This window comes from Molothrus ater, chromosome 16 (assembly GCF_012460135.2).
Source record: "Molothrus ater isolate BHLD 08-10-18 breed brown headed cowbird chromosome 16, BPBGC_Mater_1.1, whole genome shotgun sequence".
Classification (NCBI taxonomy): domain Eukaryota; kingdom Metazoa; phylum Chordata; class Aves; order Passeriformes; family Icteridae; genus Molothrus; species Molothrus ater.
Genome location: NC_050493.2, coordinates 12578040 through 12591768, shown reverse-complemented (window position 1 = coordinate 12591768; position 13729 = coordinate 12578040). Strand labels below are relative to the sequence as shown.

At 39.9% G+C, this 13729-nt stretch overlaps 1 protein-coding gene across 22 annotated transcripts in view; it reads left to right on the top strand.

Moving 5' to 3' along the window:
- RBFOX1 (RNA binding fox-1 homolog 1) overlaps positions 1-13729 on the top strand; it is a 1183000-nt gene that overhangs the window by 644993 nt on the left and 524278 nt on the right. For all 22 annotated transcript variants that reach the window (XM_036392503.2, XM_054516557.1, XM_054516565.1 and 19 more), the window contains one exon: positions 9204-9251. In XM_036392503.2, the coding sequence (XP_036248396.1) occupies positions 9204-9251 (48 nt within the window). The remainder of the gene's footprint in view (positions 1-9203; positions 9252-13729) is intronic.

The window sequence follows — 13729 nt, the reverse complement described above, 5'->3', positions numbered from 1 at the left end:
CAGTGAAATCAGTTATAAAGGAAATGCAGGAACTGTTCCATTTCAGTTATATACTGAAATGTCCTCACATACTGCACAATACTACACAGAGATACCTATTAGCTGCACTCCAATTAAAAATACTGCATTGGCTTATTAGACATTTAAAAGTATTTACTACTAAGTAATAGTATTTACAACTGAGGAATCAATATTCCTTATTTAAAAAGAAGGCTAATTCCTCAGTGTGCATGGATCTATACACAAAACCACAAAATCTATGTGCACAATTGAAGGAAGAGGTTGAGGGGTGTGAAGGGGCCATGTGGTTTTATGGTTTGTTTGATGGGGGAGGTTGGTTTGGTTTGGTTTGGTTTTTTCCTACATCTCTTGACCATCTCTATGTGGTATTTGCAGGGTTCCAAGGATGAGGTGAGAGAGGAATCTGACTCCATGTTCTTAGAAGGCTAATTTATTATTTTACTATATTATATTAAAGAATGCTGTACTAAACTATACCAAAGAATAGAGAAAGGATCCAGAGAGAAGGCTTAACAAGAATGATCATGAAAGGCTCATGACTGACTCCTCAGTCTGACACAGCTGATGGTGATTGGTCATTAATTAAAAACAATTCACATGAAACCAATCAAACATGCACCTTGGTTGGTAAACAATCTCCAGCCACATTCCAAAGCAGCAAAACAGGGAGAAGCAAATGAGATAATATTGTTTTGTTTTTTTTTTTCTCTGAGCTTCTCGTCTTCCCAAGAGAGGAAATCCTGGCGAAAATCCTGGCGAAGGGATTTTTCATAAAATATGACAGTGCCAATCTCTGCATCTCTTGAGATGGAGTTGTCCTTTTGCAAGGAGCTGCCAGGGCTGTTTGTGTTCAGTGATGCTTTCCTCGTGACTTTAGTGCTGCTGTAGAAGGCAAAGCATCTCTCTGGGGGGAAGCAGCCAGGCAAAGGGGCAGGAGGAGCAGAGCACTGAGTGTTTGCTGCCTGCAGGGGTTCCATGGATGTGCTGCTGAGACACCTGAGTGGAGACCAAGCTGGGAGCTGCATCCCTGGGAGCAGAGCACGTGCTGGGGATGCTGAGAGCTGAGCATCTGGGAGCAGAACCATGTGTGTGCCTCTGACATTTGGCTGTTTGCCTTGGCAGGGCTGGCTGAGCTGCTCTGTGTGCCAGGGGATGGCTGTGGGACACTGGCTCTGCTCTCACCAGTGTCTCTTTAGCTGTGTGCTTCTGAAGATGCTTGGGAAAGCAAAGGGTTCTGCTGTCTTCATGGCAGCACAGCTTGGCAGATGTTTCAAAGCAAACTGGGCTTGTTTACCCTACACTGGGCATGGAAGAAGAAACAGCATCTCAGTCACTCTCTGCTTGCCAACAAGAACAAAAAACTGACTCTTGGTCAATAAGGAAACTTCTCAAAGCTCAATTATATCAACTTGCTGCCCGAGGCTCCAGTCCAATTCTTTATTTCCCCTGGATGTTGAAGCAATAGCTGTCATCATCAGAGCTCCTTTTGAGTTTGCTGTGATAGGAGCAGTCCTTGGGATGCAGTGCTCACTCCTGCCTTGGTTTCTGCATTCTTATTAGTGGGATGACAAAGCACTGGGCCAGGAGGCTGAAATCATTTCCAGTGTATGAAGCACTTATAATTTGTGGCCTGACTACTCGTGACTTTTGAGAATAGGTAGGAACTGAAACGTTTAAAGTTTCTGATGGCTGTGGGTTAACCCCAGTAGGCAGCAAAACCCCACTCACTCCCCCTCAGCGAGGCAGAAGTGAGAAAGTTTGTGGGTTGTTTAGTAAGGGAAGTCTTGAGACCAATATGAAATTCTGCTTCACTTTTCAACTCAAGAAAGCATAGTAAATATATACCCAGCTTCTTGGGACTGCAGCTGTTTTACCGCACAGAAACAGCCATATTTTGTGAAAACATAATAAAAGCATGAAACTCCACTTGTGATAATCAAAAGTGTAGTGTAATATCAAAGAGAAAACAGATCTTTACAGAGCCCTAATTTTCCAAGGCACTTGTACAGTCATCACACATCTTCTGTCATTAAACAATTCCTGTCCTGTCACTCTGTAAGCTTTGATTTAAAAATCACTATTTGATTTAAAATTTATGCTTTTTATCACTACATAGCCCAAAATGACTGAACTCCATTTAAAAGTTCAACAAAAATTCTCTTCAGTCTTGAAGAAACTTATTCTGTGAAAATTGGACTTAAGTGAAGTAGTTTTGTTATTGATTTATACCCTGCACCCACACAGTTGCCTCTCAGTGAACACAGGCAGCCACTTGAGCATCTTCACAGAGTGAATCCTGCTCCTCTCAGCATCCTCACCTCTCCTTGGGGTCTTTGATCAGCTGGAGTAGGGCATGGCTTTGCAAGGGATGTTCTGTCTTCTCCTCAGGCACTCATTTATGAAAAATACAGGACTATCTTTGAACTTCTATTTATTTCTCTGTCATATATGGCAAAACTTAGTAAAGATATTCTAAAGGTTTTGAGGTGTCTGTGGTATGAAGCAATTTTATGTGTTTGTTTCATTTAGGAGTCCTGACTGAAAAAAAAATGTGGATTCCTTCAGGAATTGTGTTGTGCCCTTGTGCTGTTGTTAATTTGCAAACATAAACTCTTAAATTAGGTTTCTTTCTCTAAAAGTTACATCTGTGCTCTGGGTGTATATTGCCAGTTGTCACCTTACCCAGCTTACACAGTGTGTGGCCATGCTGAAATCACACCAGCAGCTTTCTCAGCTCCTTGCATTTATCAGGAATATCTGTTGACCAGCTGGATTTCAGTGATTTCAAACATGACTATTTATGTGGCTGTTCCTCTACCTGACACCTAAGGCAATTTTATTACATTAATAAAATATAGTTTAAAAATCCAGTTTTAACAGTTCAAAACTGTTAAAATTTACAGTTCTGGAAATTCCTGTGTATTTTCAGCCTTGAAACTGGAGGGACGTATGAAAGGAATTTCAGATTTGACCTGTAGGTCAAAATGATGTTGCATTAAGCAATCTTAAGTGTTTTTGTACTGTCCAAACTGACAACTTTACCAAATGACAGTTTCTGTTGCCAGCCTTGAAAATGAAATATTTACTAGCCCAAAATTAAGTCTTAACCTGATCTAGGCATCAAAAGCCAATATTTACAGCTTGATGCTGCTACATGACTGATTCACACCTTAAAATTACATCTGTATCTTCTTCAAATGCTGCCTATTTCATGTGTGGTTTTGGGAGATCTGAGGAGAAAGGTGGAGGTTTTACCCTCGGGTACCTTTGCATTGCTGGGCTAATGAAACATCTGTTTGGAGAGAGGAGGGGAGTGTGAGGCAGGAGGGTTCTGTGCTGGGCAGACGTGTCTGTGCATCTCTGAGTGTTTGGAGAGCATCGAGGAAAGGACAAGGGACTCCTGAAGGTGAGGGAAGGAAGAGAAAGAAGAGTGGGAATGTTTTATATACTCCAGTCCATAAAGCTCCAGCAGCTGCAGCAGTACCTGTTCCCTCAAACAAGTCTTCATATAGGAAAAAGTCAAACCTTTCCTTGAGGGCAGGGGGGAAAAAAAAAAAGCTTTAACTCTTGATAGCCTTGAAAATGAGCATAAGCAATGGGCTGGAAGCAGCAGAAAGCAGCAGAAAGCAGCAGAAAGCAGAGCTGGGTGCTCACTGGCACAGCCGGGTGGTGGGCGGCTGTGTGGGAGGGCACACACACACACGAGTGCTTTCAAATCTCTATTAAAAATACAGCAGTATTTTTGTAAGCAGTCGTTTCTTTATTATAAAATTTGTCAGTTAAGTTTCTTAGCCTTGCAAACCTTCCTCTTACAGTCTACTTTAATCTAGGAACAAGAGAATAAAGCTGCCTAAAATCTGGAGAATTGGATTTTAAATCCGGGCTCAGATGGGCATTGTTTCCTTTTTGACTCCACTCAAAGTGTCCCGAGGCTGCCCTGAGGCATCAGAAATAGGTGCAGGTGGCCCAATTTTCTCCTGGTCTGAGCTTGTGCACACAAACCTCTTGCTCCACGAATATTAGTAAATAGAGATGAAGCTACTTTCAAAATAAAGCTCCTCTCCTACATCTTTGACATTGCAACTGTTGAAGCCATTCAAATCCTTGAATTGCTTTGTTAATTTGGTGAGGCTTCTGCCTGAGTTGCTGGGGACAAACTTAGTGAAGACTTGAATGTCATATTCTAAGGTTTCATTTTTTAATTTATTTTCTTCTTCAGTAAGTATTACTGTGTGGTTAATTTGTTCTCTGGGATGGATGAAATAGAACTAATATGAAATTCAAATGAATTCTTCTGCTGGCAGCCTGTTAGCAGCAATAATGAAACATAATAGCCAATGGACAGAAAAATAAATTAAGTATTTTTCTCAATAATTCAGAAGTTTGAGATATTTAACAGTCAATAAAAATATCCAGAAGAATCAATAACCTAGAATTTGACAGTGTACTTTTAAATTTCATATGTATATTTGTGTATATATATATATTTATTTTGTGTAAGGTCATGTTAACTTTTTAAATGCTTTAGTCATTAAAAGGAGTCCATTTCAGCTTCAGCTGCAGAGATTTCAAATAAATAAACAAAAAAAACCAAAACTAAAAAAAAAAAAAAAAAAAAAGCAAAAAAAAAACCCCAAACCTAAGGATGCAGACCACCTTTTTATCTCTAAACTACTGGTTTTTTAATAAATGAAACTGGAAGCCAATACTGTGAAGAAAAACCACATTATTTGTTGGGGATGCCAAGGGCACGTGTAGAACACCTGACCAGCAATCGGTTTATCTTGCACGGGAGACTGAACAGGATTTTTCAAGGTTATTTGCTTCCACCTACTGCTCATCCCTGATATTACAGAAGGACCCGGCCGGGGGAGCCCTGGGATGGTTGGAATTGCAGAGGCTGATCCTTCCTGCCCTGGGCTGTGCGAGGGCAGGCTGTGCTCAGCAATTCGCTTTGCCTTTCCCCGGCCCTGGTGTTCGCATGAGGAAAGGAAATATGTAGGAAATTCAGACCATTTTTTAAAGTTTCTGCTTTCTTGCGGTCGTTTGGGAGGTTTTTGGCAGCCTGTGTTGGGATGGCAGGGCAGCAGGGGAAGGGGTTGGGGCTGGGATGGAGGGAGGCAGCAAACTGCAGTGTGTGACAAAGCTCAGGGCACTCAGGGGGTGGTAACAGCACCCATGGATGCTTCAGGATTGTGATTGCACTGTCCCTGAATGCAATTCCAGGAGTGAAATTAAACACAGAGTTACAGAAACTATGTAAAGTAAGGGTATGCATGTTTCTACTGCATCCTAAAGCCAAAATCTCAGTCAGGGCCATGTTACTACAATAATTACTTGTGCTTTCTGGAGCTTTCACTTCCCTCTGTTCAGTAGCATTTTTTTATAGTTGATGAAGGTGGTAGATTTGTTCAGTAACACTTTTCTATTACTGTTAATGAAGGTGGTAGATTTGTTCCACTGGTGGTAGATTTGTTCAAGAAATTTTTTATCCAACTGTTGATGAAGTGGTAGATTTGTTCCCCGGTGTGTTGAACTTGAAAAATCCCAGCCCTTAAGCTTGTTCTTGTCCTGCATTTCTCCCAATGTCCTGCAGAACACCTTGCTTTGTTTCCCTGTTGCTGCCACAAAAAAAAACAAAACAAAACAAAACAAAACAAAAAAAAATGGACCAAAAAGGCAATTTATATAAAACATGGAGCTCTTAATATGTTTGTAATAATGTTATTTAATTGGCTGTTATGCAGTGACACCTAGGGAAAAAAGCAATTCTGTTGGTTTTAAATGAAACGGATGAGAGGGTTTTCTATTTAATTCTATTTTTTCCATGAAACTTCCATAGAATACTTCCATTCTGTGAGGTTTTCTATCATTATATAAAATACCTAAAATAATTCTTCAAAAGGAACATATTTTCTGAGTTTTTTGGTTTTTTTTTTTGTGATGTAACAACACTAAAGATCAATTGTTCAGATCTCTAGGATTTTACAATTGCTTTTCAGCAATGGTGCTTCTCCATCTCAAATAATTCATACAGCAGGGAAATTTGCAATACACACAGGAAGTGAGAGCACTTTGTCATTTTGCACTTAGAGAAAGCAGCACAGATGTCTCCCAGAGAGGAACATGCTCATTTCTTCCCTTCTTGCTCTGAGAATGACAGATGATTCAATTTGATGATTTTTAAAGCTTAGGGTCTGTGTACATTTTTTCTTTGAAAGAGGTATATCTAGGATGTAGACATACACTCAAATATTTATATTTGAACGTAGATTTGATTAAGTCAGTAGCCTCACTGGTTTAAAGAATTACAACACTAATTCCTTCAGAAAATTGACTGGTTTTTATCTTGCCCTTGTGCAGAAGTCTCAATCCAGGTGTTTAGCCTTGAAAACATACAGGCTATTTCTTTTAAATCTGACTGCATAATTTCCAAGATAACACATTCTTGCAGTGAAACTGAACCCATGCAGATGTGGTTTTCCTTGCTAAAGATGCAGTGGCTAATTTGTTAAAATTCACTTTCCATATCTTTAGATAGATAGCCAGACTCTAAGGGATGAAATACTTGTCTGATGTTCAGGGATAAAACACAGAGCAGAGATGCTGAAATTTGCTATTCAGCCTGAATCTCTTCCTGGGGCTGATCTCATTTCCATTTGAGGTTCCAGGTGAGGCCTGGGTTCCATTTGAGCTCTGGGTTCCAGGTGAGCTCTGGGTTCCAGGTGAGGTCTGGGTTCCATTTGAGCTCTGGGTTCCAGGTGAGGTCTCATTTCCATTTGAGCCTGGCAGGTGAGGTCTCATTTCCATTTGAGCTCTGGGTTCCAGGTGAGGTCTCATTTCCATTTGAGCTCTGGGTTCCAGGTGAGCTCTGGGTTCCAGGTGAGCTCTGGGTTCCAAGTGAGGTCTGGGTTCCATTTGAGCTCTGGGTTCCAGGTGAGGTCTCATTTCCATTTGAGCTCTGGGTTCCAGGTGAGGTCTCATTTCCATTTGAGCTCTGGGTTCCAGGTGAGCTCTGGGTTCCATTTGAGCTCTGGGTTCCAGGTGCTGTCTCAGTTCAGGTGTAGCTTGTTATCTCATTAACTCCTGATTGAGCAGAGCAGCCTCAGCTGGGCTGGCCCCACCTTTTTAGGGCTGAGGCTGCTCTGCTCTCTCTCTTTGCTGCTCCAGACAACCACCCCAGATAAGCTGAGCTGGAGGAGGCTGGGTTTTGCTTCATCCAGGTAAAACTGCATTTTTAATTGAGTAATGAATGCTTGTGAACTTGGGCCTCTTAGAAATTGCATTTAATGGGGAAGGGCAGTGGTAAAATAGCAAAATGCTCTGTTCCATGGGCAGCAGAAGGGACCAGAGTGCTGTTGGGTCCTCAGGTATATCCATCATGCAGAGAGCCTGTAATAGCCATGACTGCAGTCTGAGAGGAGCTACTTCATTCTGCTTTCAGTCAATTTAGGTCAGTGTGTGAGACAGAGCCACTCTTGTCCTTGGTAATATGGAAAGAGATGATTCATTTCTGATTAACCAATAAATATGTTAAAGAACATTACACCCTTTCCCAAAGGTGACTTAGGGCAGCACAGCTGGAGCACCAAGACCACTGGTGCTAAAGGAGTTTGAATTCACTCCCCTGAAGGAGGAGGCTTTTGAAAAGCTGAGCTTTTTCCCCTCCCCAAAAAGAAGCAGGTGTCAATATCTAAAGAGGCTCAGGAAGTGAGCCTGTGGGCAGAGAGAGAATTTCCTTCTCCTGCACGTGGGAGACGTGGGGAGAGACTGTCTGGCTGCTAGTGAGGAACCCTTGAAAGGAAATTTTTGTGTTATATTCTTCAAACTACAATCTGGCTCCCCATGAAAAGTGATGGAGTATAAAGAGTATTAGAGGTGCTGATTCATGTATTAGACTGGCTAGAATAACAAATGGATTTGGCTGCTTAGGAAGTGACACAACTTGATATGCCTTATGAAACCATCTTTAATATAATTTGCTGTGAATTAAAGTGGGTTTTTTTTTCAGGAAACCTTGCTTCATCTTACTTGGTTGAACAATTTAATTTTTTCATATTTTTTATAGGTGTAGGTAGGAAGCCTTTGGCTTTGAAGTAAAACCAGTCCTTCATTTAAGATGAATAAACATGCTGTAGAAGAAGCATAAATTCTTTATTTTACATTTATTTTCATTTTTAATAGGAGCTGCTATTTGCTACCAGCATTTGAATTTATGTGCAAGTAACTAACCACTAACTTGAAATCTTATTAGAGTAGTTCCAGCTTTGATGGGAGGTTGGAGAAATACTTTTCACAACAAATTGTCCCTCCGCCGAGTTATTCTTTCCCTAATAGAAATATCTAAAGCTGTAATGGTTAAAATAGTTACAATTTGCTTCCAAGAATGTCCTCACTAGAGAAGTAAAGTTGGAAAGAAAATTAGTGGGGCGCTTGTCTACAGTTTAGTGACTTGAGTTGTATTTGGTTACTCAGTTTCCAGCAGTAACTTGCTGTAAAAAGGGTGACTGAAGCAATAAATGCCTTTTGGAGTGAAATTTTGTGATAACCATTAGCAACACAAAAATTCCATAGGTTTAATGAGTCAAAATACTTTAGGAATAAAAGGACAGTGTGTTGGGTGTCCTTAGGTTTGAGATCATTTCTTTCACTCCTGAAGAAAACGTGTCCAAGATATCCACACATGTACAAGTCATCATCAACAGAGGCTTGGCTGCTTTGCACATTGCAATGAGATTGAGACACAAACATCTATCAGCTCCTAGCTAGTACTGGATAACAGACAGAAGGTTGAGCAGTTTCTCCTCTTTAGCTTCCCTTTATATTTCTTTCAGCTTCCATCATTTGTTAATTAAAAAAAATAAAAAAGTGAGCAAGAAATATATTTTCCTCAAGATGGAAGCAAAAAAGAAAACTAATACTAACAAATCATATTTTTTCCTGAGAGCTGGCTACACCAAATTGAAATAGGTTTGGAGTGTTTGGGGTTTTTTGTGTTTTTTCAATCCTGTCTTTAAATTTATGCCTGTAATCAAGCTTAATGAACTTCACCTAAAGGCACAATACTAGACATTGTATATTCAAATAACTCTGTGTACAAAAATAACAGTTCTTCAGGCTGACTTATTCCCCAGTGCTGGTCAATGTGTTTGTGACATGGGCTTCTCTGTTTGTGCTTTCAGGACACTAAAGCAGAGTGCAGTTCTGGTGTAGAAACTGAGGACAGAAAAGTAAGTGGCTTGTTTTAATGTGATTTTTCAGGCAACTCTAGTAGCTGGGATTTTCTCTGGTTGTTGTTTGTTTTTTGTGTTTTTTTTATTAAACCATGTGAAATTATTTTATGGTTCTTTACATGTGTATGTGTTCACGTTGCATTTAACTTCAATGGGGAGAAATCAGTCTTACTCTATTGAATATACTTGTTAAAAATTTGAATAACTGTTTTTGTAGAAGAAGAATGTAATCATACTCTTAATCTCTTTATACTACAAAAAAGTTTACAAGGCAATTGCACTTTGTATTCTTAATTTACATTATTAACAAAGTGGTTGTGTGTCTGTCATGATAAAGTTGGCATACCATGTTCAATATTTGTAACACAGCAAGATAATTGCTTTTTCTTGCTTTAGAAGTAGTACCTTTGAAACCTTATTTTTTCTTTTAAAGGGTTGATTAAAACAAATGTTTCCAGTTGTATTTTCTGTGGACAAACACAAACCAGATACAAATATGTTTTCAGTTGTGTTCTTCACCTTACTCATGGTAAAAACTAACTAAGAAACAAAGGCTTCACAAAAAAACCTTCATAAATATCAATGCAGTTTTAAAGAGAGAAATGTGTTTTGCTTGAAAATCTGTGGCTACTGAAATGTGAAAGTCAGGGTATTTCTGTGTGGAATAGTAAGTGAGTTTGTGGAGGTGTTGAGCACATGACATGTGATTTCAAGTGCTGCTGCTTCTTGCTCTGTCCACTGTGGCTGCAGGCCCTGAGCATCAGCTTCCATCCAACTCTCCAGGTGCTTCCATTTAGGTTCACGTTGCTTTGAATTGTGCTAAAATCCAGGCTGGGACCTTACTTGTCAACCCCAAGTTTTGACTTTTTTTAGTGTTTAGCAACTATTAAAACTGCCCAAGCCAGAAGTTCTTTCTGTAGTGTGAATTATGGGGAAAAGGTGTCAGGAGCCTGACAAGCTTTGGACAGCAATTTATTAAAGTGTTTTATTTCTTCTTCCTTGTATTGCAACTTTAATCTAGCAGAGCCCAGCCTATTGGACCTGTGGGGTTTTTCCTGGTTTGTGATGCATGGTTTGTACCTCAGGAGGGATTGCAGGAATTGTGTGTCTGATGCCTTCTCTTGTGGCTCAAAGGGACTGCTCTGAGCTGGGCTGGTTTCCACCTTCAGTGACTCAGGATATCCAGAGATTGCAATTAGCAGAAAGGATTGTCTAGAAAACCCCTGGATTTTTCCTCTTCCTTCTGTTATTTTGTGAGAGCACTTTGGAAGAGCAGGAATGTGAGAAGCACCTCTTGTTGCATGATCTGTTTCATTTTTTCTCTGTGTTTGGTGTCCCAAAATTGAAGCTCCCACCAAGTTTACGAGGCAGTTGTTTCCAGTCCAGGGAGGACTGTGATCATCAAACACAGATCCATCAGTCTTGGTTAATACTAATGAATTGTTTCAAGTGTGTTCAAAGCATCAATTGAGAATGTCACATAATTCATAAACCTGAAACATTGTAAATAAATATTTTTATTTCATTGAACTTGAAATCAAGACAAACTACTGCAATTAGGGCATGCATCATTAGTATCTAATAATTTGCACTTCCATAATGAAATATACTACTAATGAACTATATCATTAGTAATTAATGGGAAATTTTCCCATTTAACCACAAAATACAAACCTGCAAGGTGCCTTTTCTTGTGTTCCTTTTTTTTTCTGAAGTTTTCTGATCTGTAACTTCTGAAGTAGAAATTTATGTAACCATGACTAAAGCATTGCCTGCAGGCAAGCTCAAATTTAATAACTGTACTTATTATTTTGAAATCTATTATTCTGTAAATTCCAAAATAGCAGTTAATTATGGTAACCACTTCATCACTGTGATCTGCCTCTCCTTTCATTGTCTTCAACTGGCCTTTCCATGTAAGATTTTTATTTATTTCCTGCAAGGCTAAAAGCTCACAGGTTTGAGAATACCAGGTGACAAGCAATGCACAGTCTGCTCTCTCTGGCCTGGATAATTATGAATTACTTAAATGCCTTTACCTTTCCCAGAAGAAGACCCATAAGTGCATGTGCAACTCATTTCCTACTTAATGAATACTTTTTTTCTGCATTTGACACTCCCAAGCTTTCTTGTTTTGATCTCCCACCACCATTCTGAATGTCACAGTATTGGATGTTTAATGACTCATGTGATTTCAGCTTTGCTTCTCAAAGGAACAAGTGTAGAAAAGTGACCCTTAAATTGTCACAGGAAAAAACCTGTTAAAAACATTCCATGTGTAGTTTTTGTAAAAAATCCATGGATATCTGCAGCTAGCCATGTGATGTTGGGGAATTTGAGCCACGATTCCAAAGCCTGTGTGATGTTCTGCTATTGCAAGGCAGATGGTCAGGTTGTTTTTCCTTTTAGCCATGTTTTCTGATATAACTCTGTGTGTTGGGCACAAACAAAATGGTTCTGGTGGAAGGCAATTAATAAGGACATTGGCCATTTTGCCAGGAGGGAGAGCACGTGGATTCCTTGGAAATCCTTCCATTTGATATAAATTTGATCTAACCAAACCACTTTCTGTCTCTAAGAAGGCTTCTAATGTGTGCAGCCTTTTTGTTGGTATTGCCCTTACACAGCTCCATCATCTCCCATTACCTGAAAAGCCTGCCTTGCCTTTTATAAAATTATATTTTATAAATCTTCTTTGTTTCTGTATTTAATCTCAGTTAATATCTTTACTTGGTCTGAGCAGTTATCTTTTTTTTTCTTTTTAATGTTTATATGGGACTTGCTTCAAACAGTATTCTCCAAAAATACAAATTGAAAAAGAAACAGTAAATAAGATTTCTCCAGTTCTGCTCTGTCTTTGAGGTTTGAATAGAGCACAAAGGACATACTTTGTTTTACTCTGCAATTGTCACATCATCAAATCAATTCATGGCAATGCTGTGAAACCAAAACTGATATGAAGTTACATCCCCTGACATCCTTTGTGTGACATTTCCACCTGACACTGCAAACTGGAACTTAACTTACAGTGACCTTTCTGTGCTGGATAATTTTGTCTCCGCTTGTCTTCACCATGCTGGGAATGTTTTAGTCTTCAGCTCTGGCTGTTTGGTCTGTGTTTTATTTCAGTTTATTCTGCCCCTAAAGGGGCTGTGCTGGCTGTAATGTGTGGTGCCATTTTCCTGTTGCAAATGCTCCCATTCAGCAGCAGCTCAGCACCATTAGCAGGGGGCTCAAGGTCACCCAGGGTGTCCTGCTGCATTTTCCCTTCTGGAGAAGCAAGTGGCTCATGGAGAGAATATTTTTGAGATGCATCTTGACTTGAAAATGTCCCACTTCAGTGCTGGGAGTGCAGAGGCTTTATGAGAGCTGCAGAGTTTATGGCAGAGCATCAGGGCAATAACCTGAGGGGTCAGGAAGGCAGGAAGGTTCCCTGGAGTGCCATAATGCTCCTAACTCCCTATTACCTGCTGTGGGATATGGGGGAGGCAGCGATGCCTTTCCTTTTCTCTGCCTGCTGTGCAAAATATTTCATTTTTTTTCCCTTTAGTGCCTTCTGTCAGTGGATCTCAAATTACTTTACAAACAAATTAAAAACACCTATGAGGAAAGTACTTACAGTTCTATGGCTTGAGTTACATATGGAGAAATAGATGGATGAAGGGCAGATGTAGACAAGGTTATAAAGTGTGTCTGAGACAAAGTAAGGAGAAAAAGAAAAGCATTACAAATATATTTGGCTTTGTCTATTCAATGGCTTCTTTCAGGTTGTTTTTGGGGTTCTTTTAGTTTATTCATAGTGATCATATAAATATTTTTTTCTGGAAGTTTTAGGGAATGGGCTTTTTAGGAGAAAAAAAATTATCCAATTTCTCTGATCTTCAGATTACTGTAGAAGGGAATTAATAAGGGTATCAAATAGTGAGGAGCACCATGGAGGGGCTAAGTCAACTCCTGGCATCATAGATGTGGATTTGTGATTATACTGTTTTCTTTCATGGTAGTCCCTTTTCCTGCTGTTTAGGGGCTCTTTAGCAGTGAATTGGAATAAGTGTCATTTTTATTCCCTCGTGAAGGCATTGTGCAATCTGCATAATTGTGTGGATTATTCAGATGCATTTTCACTTCCATGAAAGAAACTAATTTTTTTTTGTTGTGAGGGAAGATCACAGACTCCAATGGATTGGTAGGGAAGTGTCTACATTGTATTTGGATATCGATTTGGAGGAATCTAAGGAAGTTTTGAATGCTCATGACCTGCCTAACAGAGTGAACAAATGATTCCTGGTTCTCCTGCCTCTTTCCCTGGTGCACAAACAGTGCCAGGTGCTGCTGAACCATTGCAGGACAGGAGCACACAAGGTGGAGAGGGCTGACCACAGAGCTGAGGGAGCAGGGGCAGTAACCCAGAGGGGGAATAATGAGCTGTTCCAGGAATAGCATCCTCCTGTCACAGCACAGCTGATGTTTCCCCT